Below are 17,146 nucleotides of genomic sequence, written 5' to 3'. Positions count from 1 at the left end.
TTCGTAGATTTGAAATGACACTTGTGAATTTTGTTTGTCATATACAATTCTCACATAAAGTGTGCTCTCGGTATTTGCATATTCATCAGCATATTTTGCATAACATGAATTATTTTATCTTCTATATTTTTTAACGCAGTCTGTAGAGAAGATGAAAGGTCAACTTGTATTAGCTCAATTTCTTCCCACATTTTTCGTTTCCCTTCAGATATATAATCTATATGAAACCTTACAATAAATGGAAAACTTTTATCTTCTACAGGACACAAACTTCATTCTACGAAAGCCAATAGCTTTTGTGACAGATGGGTCTCTTAGCCATCTTAATGGGTAGTCAAAACGATAGCCTTCATGCTTTACGGTCTCTGTCTCAAACTTTTGACCGACATTCGTAAAAAGTTCATCTAATGGTTTAGTTGTAGCAACTCTTGAATTTTCTTTTTCTATTGAAAGCATATTTTATCTAGAATAAAAATGTCGAAATGAAACAGCGTCTATGAGAGAAATACAACACAACCGACAACTCATTTTGCAAGCTCTAAATAAGAACACAACAAACTTTTCAAACTATTCTAAGATATCTGAGTCATTGAAAGAAGGAAACTTAAAACTGACGATAAACCCAATGACAGATGAGTTTCTGTTTCAAGACAGTAAGAACCATACTGTCTGTGTAAATCCAACAAAAGGAACTTTAAACGAGAAGCCTATAAGAACTTCTTTTGAAAGCAGATGTTGACAACAAAGCTGACAAAGAGTATGTCATTGAAAAAGTTCAAGAAGAACATGACAGAGCAGATGCAACATATGCAACGAAAGAGGATGTTGAAAAGAAAGCAGATAAAACATATGTTAACGATGAGTTAGCATGTGTGGCTAGTGCATTAGATAAGAAGGCAGATAAGGAATATGTGGATGAGAAAAGACAATGAAATTAAAGAAAGGGTTGAATGGTACCATGAACGGACTTCAAAGATTTAAAAACTAAAGCCGATACAGGATGGGTTTCATGGTGTTTAGACCTTAAAGCCGACAAAGAAACTGTAGATATGTTGACACAAACGGTTTCAAGTCATACCAGAGGTTTAATGGAAGATGGACAACAGTTGAAAGAGCTTGAGAAAGGTGTTACAGAGTTAAGGAATACAAAAGCAGACTCGACATGGATAAAAGGATATGTAGATGCAACAAAAGAACGTATTTTCAGCATGGACAGAAGGAACATACCCACAAAAATATCATAGACATAGCATCTCTGACGTAAATGAACTTGAAGAAAAGTTATATAAAAAAAGCAGACAAAACAGAGCTTCAAACATTAAAGACAGAAATACTTCAAACAGTATATCCTATAGGTCTATTTATACGTCAATGAACTCTACCAGACCAGAAGTAGTACTTGGTTTTGGAACTTGGACTCAAATAGTCGACAGGTTTTTGTATTGTGCAAACTCTTCAAAGGAAACAGGTGGAAGTAAAACGATTTCAGGTGAAAATTTACCTGCACACAGTCACTACATAGATTTAAGTACATCTCAAGCAGGTTGGCATAAGCATAGATATTGGGATTGGTCAGGAATGACAAAAGGTAAAGGATATGATGTTAAAGACACGTTAAGTTTGCTATAAATTGTTACTGGAGTGACACTCAGGGAGATGGAAACCATACACATCGCGTTTCAGGATATACGCAAACAACGGGACAAAGTAAAGACTACATGCCACCTTACATGACAGTTTACGCATGGTATAGAATTGCTTAGTCGTCATTTTCAACTTCTTTAGCATATTCGTCAGGAGTTGTCTTATATTTGTTAGGAACTGTCTTTGAAAGTATACCACCTTGAACTTTGACAAGTTTGAAACGAGGTCTGACAATAGTAGTTTTATCTTCTGCTTGCAGTCTGTACATTTTGCCATGTTTGCCTAAAACTTCATAATATTCTCTTGTATACTTTCTTCTATTTTTACGAACACGAAGGTGAGTACCTGTCGAGTTCCCATTGTTGTCATAGTCAATAGTATTTTCATATGGGTCGCGTTTAGGTATTTCTATTTTTACTTTGTCACCTTTCTTAAGTTTGAAGCCTGGCATTCTTTCTTGTTTGTCTCTTTTACTAAACTATTAAATATATAGTCTTTCTCTAAGTCGGGGTTGTTTTTCATTTCTTCGGGGGAGTGGTTTCCCAAACCTTTTTGTTTACGGCTATTGTAAATATTTAAAACTTGTCTCATCTTTGCCATGGAGAATGTCTATATTTGTCGTCATATGACATTTCATCTACCTCACCACCTTGTGGTTGTTTAAGTCTCTTAAGATTTTTATACAACTGTCAATGACACCAAGAGCAGAATGGTTTTGGTCGACAATGAAATATTGGTTTACATTTTTTGAACGCAGATAGTTTTTAATATCGTCTGATTTGAAAGAACTTTCACAGTCAGATGTCAGTTTTGTTGGATGGTATTTGTCAACGAATATTGTCAAAGCTGCAGATCTAAAATATTTTTGGACTGTAATGGTATGGCTTCACAGTATCTTGTGTTTTGACCGACAAATATTAGCCAGTATGGTGGTCCATCTTCTCTATACCTCGGAATGTTTTCCAAGATATCCATAAACCAAGCATTTGGTGTTGAACTAAAGATTTTTATCATGAGTGCTTTCTTTGTTGCCTTAGAAACATAGGGGTCCTTGTTTGGATTCGTCATTTTTTACCCTATAAGAAATGGGTTTATTTGGCGCATTAGCAGGAGTTGCATCCAGATTTTTGCCCGCAGTGGGAACAATAGCCAGAGGTGTATTTGGAGTTGGAAGGAAGATTTTGAGTACATTAGGTATACTTAAAGAGAAAGCACAACCTATTATACAAACTGTACAGAAAGGTTGGGATGTAGCACGAGATGCAGCAAATCTTATTCCAAATCCTGAAACAAGAGGAAAAGTTCAAGGATGGATGGACAATGTAGGAAGACAAGCAGGAAACTACTATAACAAAGCAAATGACTACTATAACCAAGCAGGACACTATATGGACCAAGGTGAAAGATTCTTTAACAGAGGATATAACCATGCACAACAATGGGTAAACAATAACCAACCTCAACCGCCTCAAACGTGGGGAATGTAAATTTTTTACTGAGATGAAATGAACAATACAGCATTGAGACAAATGGGTTCAAGATGGATTTGTCGGCTTCCAGCAGTTACACAACCACGTGTTTGTCAAGTTCTTCCTATACCTCAGGAAGTTTTAGACCGACTTAAAAAACCTAAAACAACCAGTTGAAAACAAACCAAACTAAAATTTTTTACTGAGATGAAATGACCGAAGAAGTTGAAACGGTAGATTTGACACCACAAACAAAAAGTTCAGAACCATTGTCAAAACCTGTCAAAGAACTTACAGATGAAGAGAAAAATTCAATAATAGAAAGTGCCAGGTCTGGAAATACAAACCCTAACTATAAAGTCACTTTTCATAGAAATGGAACGGCTAGTATCTCAAAAAAGAAACAGACTCTCACAAATAAAATATTGAAGTCTGAAGGAGCTTTCGAGACAACAGATGGAAAAGTTTACTTCACTGACCAACAGTTCATTATAGAACATCTCATTGACTTAGAGTCGAAATATTCTAAACTTTACAACAAACACAAAAAGTTGAAAGGAAAACAAAAACAAATGGCATATGATATTTATGAAGATGTTGACGACACAACATACCTGCAAGTGAGGTAAAGTCAGAGGAACCGAAAAGTGACGAAAAACCGATAGAAGAAGAACCAAACTGAAGAAAAACCAAAACCAAAGTTAGTTTCCAAACTAAACCAAGTCAACCTTCATTAGCTGGTATGGGTTGGCGTCAAAGACTTATGGCAGCAGGCGGTTATGTAAAGTAAAGAAAAAAATATTTTTTTATTTTTATAAAAATGCCCCCTATAGAATGGATAGAAATCTGCTAGAATAAAAGCAGAGTTAGAAAGATATGGTTGGAAGTTTCGAAGAATTTTAAATATAGGAAGGGAAGACCCATAAAAGTCTATGACAAATTGCTGGTCTTCGCTATGAAATGGACTTAGAAACAGCACGCGCAAATTATCCAAACAGATTAGAGAGGTTAGAAGAAGAACGTCTTATGGACATGCCTTTCGATGTTAGTGAACCTCAAGTTGAAGGACACGACGGCTTTGCCAGATTCTACTGGAAACATGACGAACAATTGCATCCTTTGAGAAGGAAAAAAGGAAAAGGTGAAGACGCACATGCTCCCATGGAAAGAACAAGATATGCATATGAAAAGTACCGTGAAGTTAGAAGTCAAATTACATCTGGTCGAACCTTTACAGTAAACTTTGACGAAGGAAAGAACAAAGAAGGCTTCATGGGAGTACTTGCTGCCATTCAAGAGGAAATAAGAAAGGATACAATCTCAGATTGACCATAACAGATTTGGACGGTCATATTACTATGCGCATGGCAATGTCACAACAGCTGCAATGCTTCTTGACGCTTTCAAGACTACAAAGAGAGAACAAATGGTTGACTCCGACTCAGACATTTTGAATGCAATTGAAGGAATTGCAAGTGAAGTTCGAATGGTACCAACCTAACCCTCAAGCAGTCAGACAACATGCTGGATACTTCCCGTTCATAAATAAGTCTGACATTGACTTGACAAGGTATGGAATTTACAATTCAATTGAAACAATTGTCAATGAACCTTGTATTCTTACATGTCTCAGGAACTCTGGTCTTGTTACAGATGAGAAGATGAAGTATCTTGAGTCATGTGTGAAGACAAGGTACATTCTCAGAGGTCAATTGGCAAAAATTGCACCGTTGGCAAATGTCAATATCCGAGTCAACATACCTACAGCTAAAGGTTCTTCACATGACGACTATGTTGTTGACAAAGACTTACCATGGTTGAAGATTGTAATTGTCCACAACCACTTCATGTTGAACGAAAGTCTTACAAACCCATTGTTCGGAAAAGGCAAGTGCAACATTGTCAGAGCTGTAAACATTCTTTTCGAGAAAGGTTTGTTGGAACCAATTCCAGATGACAAGCTGACAGAAACTTTTGTACCAAAAGACGAAACAAACTTTTCACTGTTAGCAAGACCAAAAGTTGTTCCAGACAAAGTTCTAGTACAAAAGAAGTACACAATTCCAAAAGGAGTTGGATTGTTCGGATACCAACCTGAACCAGAAGAACTTCCAATGAGGTTGCAAGAACTTCAAGATGCTATAAACAAACTTCCATTGAGACATCCAATTGACGTCAAATTGTATTGGAGAGCATCTGAGTTAGGTCAGAAGGTTTTATATGAAACAGGTTGCTTCGACGATGTTTATGAGATAACAGGAGAAGTTTCTCAGAAGATAAGAGACTCACTTGAATTTCCACAAACTGGACCAATTGGTTGCGACAAGTTCGACTCATATGAAAAGATATACTATGTCGACCTTAACGCTGCATACATGAGGTTTGTCCAATATATCCCGACTGGAATTCCAAACGAAGACGGTGAGTTCCCAGGAAGGAACTATACAGTTGGAAAAGTCATACAACAACTGTATGATATTAGGAAAGCTTCAAACCCCAAACTTGCAATGACACTCAAATTGCTTATGAATTCGACATGGGGATATTCCATAAAGAAACCTCAAGAGATGAAGAGTAAACATTATGAGAAGGTCGACAACTTTGTTGAAAGGTTTTCTCCTTTTGTTTTGAAGTACGAATTCACTCAAGGTCAAAGTGGCTTAGTAACCACATTAAAACCTATTGTCGAACATTGGTCTTACCCTCAGTTCGCAAAGGCAGTCCTTGACAACTACAACAAATTCTTCTCGGAAGTCAAATCCAAAGTGAAGGTTTACTATGAGAACATTGACGCACTCATGACGAACGAAGAAGGCTATAACAAACTCATTGAAATGGGCATGGTCGGTGAAAAGATGGGTCAATTCAAATTGGACAAAATTTTCACCGAAGTTCATGTAATATCGAAAAGGAAGTACTGGGGTGTTAAAGAAGATGGTGAAATAGTTAAACATTGCATGAAATAAAAAATTTTTATTCGAATTTGAATCGGACAGGTCGAGTTACACCATTCTTGGTCTCAAACTCATATATAACCTGTTTGTTTGTATTTTCGTCGACTATGGCACGAGACACAAACATTGACCAAACGGACAAAAAGTGTCATTTCAGATGGTCACGCAGCCAATCGCATTCGAGCACTTCGAAGAAGCCTTACGTTCCAAGGGAGAGGGTGTCTGGTGCAAGGCAGAGGTCATGAACTCTACGAGCAGTACATCCTCAATGCCTGGGAGGACAAATCGTCCTTGGATTGGCAATTCTACCAACTCCTCTGGGACGACCTCCTACGCAACTGGGATGACGAAAGAGTCCAATTCAGAGGTCGGGAGCTAATTGTCCAAATTACCCTTAATTTAACCCACTTAATGAACTAAACACCTAAATTTACTCGGGGTTTCCCCCTAAAATAAAATTTTTTTACTCTTAGAACCACTCGAGGTTCTCCTTACGGTTGTTGAGCTTGTCACCGTCAATGTGTCTGACCTTCGTCTTCTTGCCTGGATTTGGAACCCATTGAATTGCGACAAGCTTGCCCATGGAGATTGAACCGCGATTCCGAAGGTTAAGGTTCAAGTGTCCCAAGTTGTTGAGGACTGGGGTAAGAACCTTGCCTGTCTCCTTGTTGCGGATTTTGTATGGGTAGGGTTGGGAAATTTCGTAAGTGTCATCGGCAACAAGAGTTGCCCAAACTTCCTTTTCTTCGTGTTTCTCTTCTTCGTGTTTCTCTTCTTCCTCTTCTTCCTCTTCTTCCTCGACAATTCCTTCTTCAATTTGGTACTCACGAATTACGGTGTTGGAGGTTCTGTCCTTTCCGAGTACCTTCCAGATGGCGTCTATCTCTTCGAAGAAACGGTAGATGAGTCTGGCAAGGTCTCGGTTCTCTCTCGCGTAAATGCGCAAGGTTTCCGTCAAATCATTCAGGACTTTCTCATTGGAAGCTTGGTTCATGAGGAACTCACCTTTAAGTCCCTTCATCTCTTCCATAAGACTACTTTGGAGAGTCTTAACGGTGTTTGTCAGATGAGCTTTCAAATTCAAAATTTGAATTTGAACTGGGCGCTTGTCTGGCAACATTGAAAGGACATCTGCCATTGAGTTTGGCTTCGGTGCTTGTTCGGACATCGAAAAAATGAAGTGGTTTGAGAATGACGGTTTTACTTCAAAAAGCTTGTTATGACGGTTAAGTCATACAACAAGTTTAAAATAATATCTTGTTCTTCTTCTGAACGTTTGTTGTCTCTTCCGATAAAAGTTTCGAACATGAGAACCAAAAAACGTTTTTTGAGATTGCGGAAGAGTTCAGGCAAACGTTCATATTCTGGATATGTTGGGAGCAGTTCAAAACATCTGAGCTGACTTTCGGACAAAATTGGGACAATGTCAGAAAATTCATCTTTGGTCGGACTGCTTGAAGGTAAGTCCCTTACATGTAAGTAGCTCTGGTAAAGTCTTCTCATTTCTGCTAACTTTTGGAGTATAGCTTCGTAGTTTAGAAGTTTTAATTTTAATTGTCTTATTCCACTCTTTACTTCTAAACGGTAAGTATCCATGAGGTCAAGAGTAGCTTTGGTAGCTTTAAGTGGAGCTATCTGTTCCTTGACTTGTGCAATTTTGGTTGCAATTGTGGTTTGAGCTCCTTCAAGTTCGCCGTCTATGTCGTTCTCAACGCCTTCAACCATGGCTTGAAACTCTTCATCGGTCCATTGAGATTGGTGTGGGACGAATTTAACTTGCTTCATTCAAAAAATGAAAAAAATGTTTTTACTCAAAACGTTAAGGTTGACTGAACTGGTTGGATGTCGCCTTCACAGGTTATGTAGAACGGCTGACCCGAGAAGTGAAGGAGAGACTGAATTGCCAATTTCATATGGGGTAGGGGGTTCTCCTTGTTTGGTATTTTTATCCAAGGACGTTTGTTTAGGAACTTAACAAGAGCTTCTCTTTTGGCGTCCTTTATGCCATCGTAGGCTGTCCCGTCTGGTATTTGAATTGGAATTCCAGTCGAAGTCTCGAGCTGAAGTGTAGACCTTCCAGAAATAGTGGTGAACTTGACCTTGGGCTTCATTACCCTGCGCAAGTACTGCTTAACAACTTCATTTATCTCTATAAGGTAAATTGCCTCGTCAAATCCTTCTGGTATTCCGAGTCCTTCCATCCGACAGGAAAATATTTTCCCGACAACTGGAAAAAAATTTCCCGACGACAGGAAGAACTCTTCCAGTTGTCCGTCCGTAAACCATTCAAATTTTCGAAAATTGAGAACTTTTGGTCGAACTTCAGAAAAAGTTTTTCCTTCCGACAGGAAAGGTTTTTCCTTCCGACAGGAAAGGTTTTTCCTTCCGACAGGAAAGGTTTTTCCTTCCGACAGGAAAGGTTTTTCCTTCCGACAGGAAAGGTTTTTCCTTCCGACGGTTAAGCCACAAACAGATGTCCGACGTCCCACCAACCGAGCCCATATCCCAACCAGAAGAACCGAAAGCTGCAGAACCACAACAGTCTCCTCAGCAACCTCAGTTCCAGCAAGTACCTCCGATTTACTACCAATTTCCACCTCAATGTTACTACCCACCACAAGGCTTCCCGAACTACCCTCCTCCTCAGCCTATGCCTTACTTCCCCAACCCTTGGATGTTCCAGCAAGCTCCACCCCAGCAATTCCAATTCCAATCTCAATCGAAGAGAGACCAAGAGTTCGAAGAAGGTCTGAACCGCTTACGCAAAGATTATGCCACAGCCCCTATGGAAGACGACAGGCTTTCAGTCTCTTCCCTCAAATCGACCGATTCGACTCGTACCACAGATTCGGTTCGTGACCGTGAAGACTACCTCAAGCAGTCTGAGAGACTCTTCATCCTACAGCCATTTACAGTTGGAGCTCTCAAGAACATGCGCAATTACGAAGGTCAGACACCAGCTGGAGACCGCAAAACAGACGTACTCGCAAGAGCAGTCCAACTGGTCAAGACAAAGACTGAGATAGTCGACTTCATTCTTGCAGCTTGCCCATACAAGTAAAAAAATAAACAATTACGAGTTAAACTTTTTACTCTTTCTTTTCTGAGTTGTTTAGAGCTGGTTTCTCTTGTAGGAACCTTTCGTACTCTTCCATGGTCATGTAATTGCGAATTTTGTACGCAATTCCAGGTTCGTTGTTTTTGAACCTGATGTATGTAACGCTTCCATCCTCCTCGGGGAAGTAAGCTGCTAACATCTGACCAAGTTTTCTCGGTGACTCGGAGCTCATAAAAATGTCACTTTTTAAACGTTAAGTTTTTAGTCTTATTTTACCCTTTGTTTACCCTTTGTTTGTCAAGGTAGTATTGGAGTGCAATTTCTCCAAATTCTCTGTGTCGGAGTTCTTCAGCATTTTCCAAGGTGTTCCTGGAGAACTCAAAGAAGTTGTCAAGAACATACTGCCATGCTGCTCTTCTGAGTTCGTCGGTATTTTGGAAGTGTTGCACCTTCGAGTCTTCGGACATGAAAAAATAACACTTTTTCTATTAAACCGTTTACAATTTGAATTTTGTTGCTGAATTCAGCAAAAATATAATTTAGGGTAGATGGGTATATCTAACCTCTTTTCTAACCTCTTTTCTACCCTCTTGAATTTTCATGAATTTTATACAGAAAATGCTTGTTTTGAGGTCGAGCCACTTTTGGCTCCACCGTATTCTTTCAACCAAAACTCATGAATTCGGCAAAAATATATTTTAGGGTAGAAGGTTAGATATAACCTCTTTTCTAACCTCTTTTCTACCCTCTTGAATTTGTCATGAGTTTTCCCGAAATAAAAAATAAAGTTGGTTTTTTTAAAAAAATATTTTTTTATTTTTATTGTAAGAACATGTTAGCAACAACAGCACCAAACTCTTTAGTCATGAATCCTACGTCAATGTTAGTAGAGATGAAAAGCTTCATTCCTTCTTCATATACTTTCGAAACAGAAATCCAGAAGATAAAGCAGGAACTTTTAACAAGTAATTTAGACTGTAGTGCGAAAGATGAAACAAATGAACAGTATCTTTATGAAATGCAGGATATTATTGACCATTTACCCAAATTGCCTGAAATCCAACAACAAAAGCTTACTATTCCAGAATTCGATGAAATAGAAGTCAAAGCAACTGACTCAGTAGAAATAAAGAAGTTCATACGAAAGGTTAACTATGAGTTTCTTGGATTTCATTGCAACCACAAAGTCATGGACAAAGATTGCGATATGGTATATAAGAACATCTCTGACATATACAAATCTGGGGAGTTTAAGACCTACGACAACTTTGTTTCGTTAGTTGCAAAATGTGTATGGCAGATAAGAGATAAAGATAGAAGAGGTAAGATATGGAATGAACAGATAAAACCCGCAACTTTTGAGTTAAAGAGAGCAATTGACGCCTTAGTCATACTAGCAGGTAAGGTTTCAGAATATAACGCAAAAATGAACCCGCAATGTTCTAAATGTAAAGCAGCAATGAGGAAATATAACTACTCCGTCAAAGAGATAGAACGTATGCGAAACGACTATGCTGACTTAAAGAGGGAGGCAGAGAAACCAGCAGAAGATAAAATGGACATGTTGACATTTCTAAACAAAAACTATCCAACAGCTGACGATTTCCTTCTTTCAGATGTCAAGAAGAAGTATAAAGAAACCTTCGGCATTGTTAAAACATTCGATGTACTGACAGAAGAAATAGAAGCTACGAAATTGTTTAGAATTTCACGAATTCACAATGTTTACCATGTAAAACGCTTATAAAATAACTGGGGTAGAAAAGAGGGTAGATATCAGGTTAGATATACCCATCTACCCTAAACATTATTTTTATTGAATTCTGAGTAAAATTCTGAGTAAAATATATTTTAGGGCTTGTGTCAAACCGTTGAGTTTTCACAAAATTTAAAAAATAACGTTTACCATGTAAAACGTTTATAAAATAACTGGGGTAGAAATGAGGGTAGAAAACGGGTTAGATATACCCATCTACCCTAAAATATATTTTTATTGAATTCCGTATGAAAATCGTGAAAAATAACAGAGTATTTTGACAACTTCAAACAAGCAGAGTAAATGAACCATTTATTTTTATTGACTTTTTACAATTTGAACTTTGTTCGCGTAGATATGAATTCTGAAAGAAGTATGAGGGTCTTGTATGACTTTGTACTTCTCCCATAGTTCATGTCTGTCAAACTTACCTGCCATGGACTCTTTCATAAGTTCCATGAAATCGTCTTCGGACAATCCAGGGAAAAGTATGATATCAGTAAGTATTCTTTTAACATCCTTACTTAAACTCTTTGCTGTCTGTACACAAATGACAACTGAGATGTTAAAGTGTCTGAGCTTCTTAAGAATTCGACACATGTCTTGTTCTCTGTTCTTTAACAAAGGATGAGAAGCAAAGTCATCTAAGATAAGAAGACATCTGTGAGGGTAAGTCTTCCAATCGTAAGATTGCAATTTCTTCGAAAGGTACTCAATCTCTTTCTGTTTGTTTCTGAAGTGTTTCTTCTCTAATATTCTCTGCATTTCCTCATTTGGGTCTTTAAACTTAGAATTGACATACTCATTTATAGCATTATACTTCAAAACTCTTCTTTGGTACTTCTTTATCCAATCTAACAACTCAGTATCCTTTATACATACTAACTTAGACTTCTTTATAATATCTTTGAACGAATTGACGGTTTGGTCAAATTGACCAGAAGTACTACAAATAACAACTAACTCATAGAATGGGTTCTTCTCATCTAGTTCTTGTTGTTGTGCAGCCATTTTAAGATAAGTGAAAGTCTTACCCGACCCAGGTGGTGCGATTAGACCTGTTATACCATTCTGAGCAAATAAGAACTTGTCATGTATAGGCTTTATCTGAGCATTTTCTAACTTCCTCTTGTTCTTCTTCAAAACATTCTCAAATTTCTTGTCAATGTCAGCAAACTTTTTTTCTAACATATTTTTAGAAAAATTAAAATTTTTATCTTTTTGAAAATGTCGAGCGATTTCGCTATCTATATTCGAGACAAACTTTTTGACAGCAAAACATCTGTCGACCATAAAATCTTACATAGTGTAAACAAGAAAGGTGAATTTGTTCTAAAGTTCTGTTTCTGGGAATATGACAAGAACCATAAAACATTAGGCAGAGAAGTCTTTAAGTTTGTCAATGACAGACTTGTTGACAGAGATGACGCCTCTTGGAGAGATGAAGTCCAACAAAAGTTCTTAGAATGCAAAGAAGACACATGCGCTGTTCTTGAAGATGAAATAGGAAACAGAATAGAAGAGCTATTAAAGGACAAAGAACTTTTACATAAATATGGTTCTGAGAAATTTGACATAACTCCACCAGAAAAGAAGAAGAAGAGAGAGAAGAAAGAAAAGAAAGTAGAAGAAGAGAAGAAAGAGCCAGAGCCAGAGCCAGAGCCAGAGAAAAAGAAATTTGACATGTAAAAATAAAATTTTATTTTTAGAACATTTCTGGGTCAATGTCAATGTTCTCTTCCTCTTTAGGAGCAAACACTGGCTTAGACTCTAAAATCTTTTTACCCAATTTACCTTGAACTTCAACTATCTTAGACTCATAATATTCATAGTCGTCTGCTTTCTTTGGTTCATAAGGTATAACAAGTTTGTATGCTTTGCCTTCTTTAAGGTTTGAGAACCTTCTGTCAAAATTTTCTTTGACTGCTAACAAACCTTCTATGTCTAAGTCTTCAAATTTCGCACCATTTTTAGTCACAATAGCAAACTTAACTGGTTCGATGTTCCAAACTTTGTCAAATGAAGACTTTTCAAAATGGTAGAAGTAAACATTCAAATATGTGAATGGGTCTAGTTCTTCTTTGACTTCTGTCATGTACTTGTTTACTGAGATGAATTTCGTCATCTTTTCTATCGGATAAAAAAAATATTTTTTTTAAATTTACTCAGAAAAATTATTTCTTTCTATATACACCATTCCGAACTTTGAAAAGATGTTTTATACCAGCATAGAATTTTTCTCTAGAGCTTGGTCTTATATCGTTTTCATGACAATATTTTCTATATTCTTCATATAAAGCCTTTTTTTCATACATTTCATAAGTACAACCTAACCAGAATAGCGCATATCCATTTTCGTTATCTAGGTCTCTATATGTTTCTTCTGTTTGTAGAATTTCGCTTTCTCTATTTAGTTCTATATATTGTGGCTTAAAAAGATGTGGGCAAGAAGGGTTTGGCGCTATGTAAAAAGTTAATTTTTCTGTCATCTTTTCTTCAGAATAAAAAAATATTTTTTTTAAAATTTACTCATAAAAATTTTTCTTTGTATATACGCCGTTCTGTATGTCTAAAAGACTTTTGACATTTGCCAAGAATGTTCGTTTAGACGCTGTCATATAACCATACTCTTGACAATATTGTTTATACGAGTCGTACAATGACCTTTCATCTAAACACTCAAAGTTAGTCTCATCTATAAACAGTTCATAAACACTCTTGTTTGCTTCTAACAATGTTTGTCTTTCTTCGGTATATGGAATTTGTCTTGGATTGAACTTTGAAATATCTAATGTCATGAAATATGAGAACAAGTGGTTGTAAAAGTTAGGTGTCAAAGTTTCTGCTAAGTCGTCAAAATATTCTGTATCTTGCATATGAGAATCTGACGTTCTGACAACTACATATCTTCTGTCAGAACTTTCTAACTTCATCGGAACGTATTGTTTGAAACCATAATGAAGTTTGCAACATTTTCACAAACTCTTTGGTCTTTATACTTTCTTTCAACAACTCCAACTTTGTCTGTTATAAGACTCTTCAAAGCATCTGAGTTCAAAACTTTTGTTGTATCTATACTTTGAAGTTCGTTACATACTATAAGTTTCATATTCTCTATTGAAGAGTTAAATTTACCGCAGATGTTTTCTAAGTTTGTCATATTCGGGTTCGAATAGCCCTCTAACAGTTTGCATAAGATATCTGTAAAGAATGTGTTCTTACCAGTTCCTTGTTTTCCAATTATAATGAGAGCAGTTTCATTTTTAGCACTTGGATGTTGTAAGATTTGCAAACCAACATAAGATATACTCATAAACCTTTTCGTTTCCATTGCATATAATTTCTTTGACATGGTCTAACCAAGCTTCTATAACATTTTCTTTCCATTCTACTTGTTCGTATTTATATCCAGTGAAGATAGAATAGAAGTTTGGAGAAGGTGTATAGAACTTTATACCACGAACTGAAAAATCTTCTAACTTTGACAATAAGATATCCCAAGCATCTAACATCTTCATGCCAACTTGTACGACTTTTATTTTCTTAAGTTTCTGTCTACATTCTTGTTCTGAAACTATTGTCGCTCTTGGTTTGTTAAAGACAACATCCCATTCTTTCATGACATAACATTCTGGGGCAGAGTCGACATAAATGACTAAACGTTTCAAATTCTCGACTGCTTTGTTATAGTCTCTAAATGGACACATATTTCTGAACGCTTGGAAGTCATAAAAATCTGAAACGTCTATTCTGTACTTTTTATAAAAATAAAAAAAAATATTTTTTTATTCTCGACTTTGTTGTTGCATTTGTTCCATTTGTTCCATTTGTTGTTCTTGAGCTATTTGTTGTTGAAGTTGTTCTTTTGTAGTACAATACTTTCACCAGTTGCATCTTCCAATTCGAAACTTTCTGCCGTCATTGACAAATATAGGACATAAAAGTTTTACAGGAACAAAGTTTGCGTCAACTAAGGTTAAGTTTATGTTTGCTAAAGTGTTTGAGTTTACTAAAGCTGAAAACTCTGCATTCGAATGAAAATAGGCAAACCAGCAGAGAAAGTGTTGTTTATACGCATGAGTATCTTTTGGTCATAGTTAGTTTCTGTCGACATTCGAATGCACTTTGAACCTAAGTTTGAAAACAATATATAATAATAGGTGTACTTAAAGTCAATGAACAGACAAACCTTGTATGACACCTTTTCCTGTTATAGGAAACTGTTGGTAGTAAAAAACCAGATATAAGTTTTGTATTATAGCTCATATCGTTTATAGTAAACTCAGTCGGACATCCAAACATAATGAAACCTGCTCTAGTTGCAGCACATGTTACATCCGTCCTTAAAGTATTAAATAAGTCAACAAAACCTGTTTGGTGTATATCTGAAGTAAGTATCTTCAAGAAGTATTTTTACCATTCACAACAATAAAATCTTCTGGTGTCAAAGGAGCAAAACAGGCTTTAGTCGTCATTGTGTTTAAAGTTAGTTTACAATACCGTCCTTGAGGACTTTGTAAGTTTGTTGTTATAGAATTATATGACTCAGGGTTTTAGTCGTAATAGTATAAACCACTATGTCTTCTGCCATTTACTTAGCAACTAAATTTTAATGAAATGTTGTGGTCGTCAAATATTTTTATGACGTCTGGGAAACTATATTTTAAGTTCAACGTTTCACCTCCTTTCATAACGTATATCTTGTCAATGACATTGTATGAAACACCACAGCAAGCAATGTCGGGTTCTATTTCTTTGATGTTTATATCGTCTGCCTCTGTCAAAAGTTTCAATAGTTCTTTTCAAAACTTTCATGAGGTGCAATGACATATGAGTTCACTTTTACAGTTGTGTTCGACCAAGTTTAACATTATACCTAAAGCTTGACAAATCTTCTCCTGAGTTTTAAGTTTGTCTTTAAGTTGTTGGTAGTCGTTTCGAATATCTGCAACAGAACTTAAGTCTCTGCTAACTTCAGGTATGGTTGTTCTTTTACAGGAACTATGTTATACCATCTTTCTTCGTATGGTTTCCCCACTTCAACATCTCTTTCTTTGACATTGACAACAACACTTTGACTGTTTGTTTGAGTTGGTGAATTTAACTTCACATCTGCCACCGCCATTAAACCTTTTGAAACACTTACGCTTTCTATTTTCGGAAATGACATTTTACTAAGAATAAAAAGATGGACGTATTTGAGTATCTCTTCGAATTGAAGCAGAACAAAGTTTACACACACAAACAATACAAATACATTGACAGAATAGTTCTTTATACAAACAATGGTAAATGTTATAGAATAGCAATATTTGCTGAACCAAAATATTTCCATAAAGCAAAAAAAGTTGGTATAACTGAAATGGTGAAAGTTCTTGACGTTGACAAAAAATATAACTTCAAAACTTACAGATATTTCTAAAGGTAAGTTTATAATACAATTTTATGTCAAAACTGGCGTACTGTCAATATTTGACGGAGAGAAGTCAGTTCAAGAACAACTTACTGACCTGCTGCCAAATCTGCTCGATGGAAGCTGTCGTTATGCCAATCTGAGGAGCCCCAGCAGTTTCATCGACGAATCTTCAAAAGAGCATCTTCCGTGAAAAGTGCTATTGGTTTGTAAACTTCTTTGCTTTCAATTCATCTGGACCGTCTCTGTCACCAGTATATTGTATTTGTACAGTACCAACAGTTGAAATACCACCCATAAAGTCTTCTGAGTCAGCAAATGGAATGCCAAGCCAAAAGTTTGAACGGTCTCCATTTGTATATTGAGTTTTTTGACCTCCTGTATGAGTCCATACTTTCACATATGGCATAATAGAACTTTGCATTTCAGGGTTAATGGTTGTTGTGAAGTTGTTGTTAAAGTTCATAGCATCTAATGTCAAGTTGTATGACCTCATATCCTCAACTGTAGAATATTCTTCTCTTGGATAATTTGCCATCTATGTTTATATGATATTAATACCAGGGTTGTAGAAGCAAGAATAGTCATTTATAGTTCGTCTGAACAGTACAAACATAGTATCTGCATGTTTCATTGCAGTTGTTAAAGCAATATCCGTTCTTGCACCTGGGTCAGCACTTTGGTTTCCAACTTCACCTGCAAAGTCTTTGACAGATATTTGGTGTATAGGGAACATAAGTGGAACTGCAATATATTTGGCAGCTAAAGCATTTGAAATATCTGGGTCCAACATATAGACTGCAAGTCTGCTTTCTATTCTCTTGCATTCAAACTTTTCGCATGTAAACTTAA

General features: G+C 36.5%; 12 protein-coding genes and 5 pseudogenes across 17 annotated transcripts, besides 1 other annotated feature; 7 read left to right on the top strand and 10 right to left on the bottom strand.

Moving 5' to 3' along the window:
* Positions 1-17,146: part of a mobile genetic element that runs on past both edges of the window.
* On the bottom strand, positions 1,760-2,630 carry TVAGG3_0665850 (annotated as a pseudogene). The gene has a single exon. A coding segment is annotated over exon 1 (871 nt).
* On the top strand, positions 2,730-3,131 carry TVAGG3_0665840 (uncharacterized protein; the record flags this gene model as incomplete). Its single annotated transcript, XM_051242168.1, has 1 exon — positions 2,730-3,131. The coding sequence occupies one exon, from the start codon at positions 2,730-2,732 to the stop codon at positions 3,129-3,131; it is 402 nt and encodes a 133-aa protein (XP_051088755.1).
* On the top strand, positions 3,948-5,693 carry TVAGG3_0665830 (annotated as a pseudogene). Its single transcript has one exon. A coding segment is annotated over exon 1 (1,746 nt).
* TVAGG3_0665820 (DNA/RNA polymerases family) lies at positions 5,702-6,079 on the top strand (the record flags this gene model as incomplete). Its single annotated transcript, XM_051242167.1, has 1 exon — positions 5,702-6,079. A coding segment is annotated over one exon (378 nt), but the record flags the coding sequence as incomplete, so codon positions are not given.
* On the top strand, positions 6,225-6,487 carry TVAGG3_0665810 (annotated as a pseudogene). The gene has a single exon. A coding segment is annotated over exon 1 (263 nt).
* Positions 6,537-7,235, bottom strand: TVAGG3_0665800 (cytochrome B-C1 complex subunit 6, mitochondrial family; the record flags this gene model as incomplete). Its single annotated transcript, XM_051242166.1, has 1 exon — positions 6,537-7,235. The coding sequence occupies one exon, from the start codon at positions 7,233-7,235 to the stop codon at positions 6,537-6,539; it is 699 nt and encodes a 232-aa protein (XP_051088753.1).
* Positions 7,268-7,852, bottom strand: TVAGG3_0665790 (uncharacterized protein; the record flags this gene model as incomplete). The annotated part of the gene is made up of 1 exon (XM_051242165.1): positions 7,268-7,852. The coding sequence occupies one exon, from the start codon at positions 7,850-7,852 to the stop codon at positions 7,268-7,270; it is 585 nt and encodes a 194-aa protein (XP_051088752.1).
* Positions 7,879-8,268, bottom strand: TVAGG3_0665780 (uncharacterized protein; the record flags this gene model as incomplete). Its single annotated transcript, XM_051242164.1, has 1 exon — positions 7,879-8,268. One exon carries the CDS (start codon positions 8,266-8,268, stop codon positions 7,879-7,881), a length of 390 nt encoding a protein of 129 aa, XP_051088751.1.
* On the top strand, positions 8,541-9,128 carry TVAGG3_0665770 (uncharacterized protein; the record flags this gene model as incomplete). The annotated part of the gene is made up of 1 exon (XM_051242163.1): positions 8,541-9,128. The coding sequence occupies one exon, from the start codon at positions 8,541-8,543 to the stop codon at positions 9,126-9,128; it is 588 nt and encodes a 195-aa protein (XP_051088750.1).
* On the bottom strand, positions 9,157-9,357 carry TVAGG3_0665760 (uncharacterized protein; the record flags this gene model as incomplete). The annotated part of the gene is made up of 1 exon (XM_051242162.1): positions 9,157-9,357. The coding sequence occupies one exon, from the start codon at positions 9,355-9,357 to the stop codon at positions 9,157-9,159; it is 201 nt and encodes a 66-aa protein (XP_051088749.1).
* Positions 10,144-10,872, top strand: TVAGG3_0665750 (organellar and viral DNA polymerase type B; the record flags this gene model as incomplete). Its single annotated transcript, XM_051242161.1, has 1 exon — positions 10,144-10,872. The coding sequence occupies one exon, from the start codon at positions 10,144-10,146 to the stop codon at positions 10,870-10,872; it is 729 nt and encodes a 242-aa protein (XP_051088748.1).
* Positions 11,200-11,646, bottom strand: TVAGG3_0665740 (protein of unknown function, DUF4106 family; the record flags this gene model as incomplete). Its single annotated transcript, XM_051242160.1, has 1 exon — positions 11,200-11,646. The coding sequence occupies one exon, from the start codon at positions 11,644-11,646 to the stop codon at positions 11,200-11,202; it is 447 nt and encodes a 148-aa protein (XP_051088747.1).
* On the bottom strand, positions 11,768-12,072 carry TVAGG3_0665730 (P-loop containing nucleoside triphosphate hydrolases family; the record flags this gene model as incomplete). The annotated part of the gene is made up of 1 exon (XM_051242159.1): positions 11,768-12,072. A coding segment is annotated over one exon (305 nt), but the record flags the coding sequence as incomplete, so codon positions are not given.
* TVAGG3_0665720 lies at positions 12,266-12,570 on the top strand (annotated as a pseudogene). Its single transcript has one exon. A coding segment is annotated over exon 1 (305 nt).
* On the bottom strand, positions 12,587-13,006 carry TVAGG3_0665710 (uncharacterized protein; the record flags this gene model as incomplete). Its single annotated transcript, XM_051242158.1, has 1 exon — positions 12,587-13,006. One exon carries the CDS (start codon positions 13,004-13,006, stop codon positions 12,587-12,589), a length of 420 nt encoding a protein of 139 aa, XP_051088745.1.
* Positions 13,056-13,406, bottom strand: TVAGG3_0665700 (uncharacterized protein; the record flags this gene model as incomplete). The annotated part of the gene is made up of 1 exon (XM_051242157.1): positions 13,056-13,406. A coding segment is annotated over one exon (351 nt), but the record flags the coding sequence as incomplete, so codon positions are not given.
* On the bottom strand, positions 13,407-14,639 carry TVAGG3_0665690 (annotated as a pseudogene). Its single transcript has one exon. A coding segment is annotated over exon 1 (1,233 nt).

This window comes from Trichomonas vaginalis, chromosome III (genome assembly GCF_026262505.1).
Source record: "Trichomonas vaginalis G3 chromosome III, whole genome shotgun sequence".
NCBI classification, from domain to species: domain Eukaryota; phylum Parabasalia; order Trichomonadida; family Trichomonadidae; genus Trichomonas; species Trichomonas vaginalis.
The sequence above is the reverse complement of the archived record's forward strand: the minus strand, read 5'-3'. Positions and strand labels throughout refer to the sequence as shown.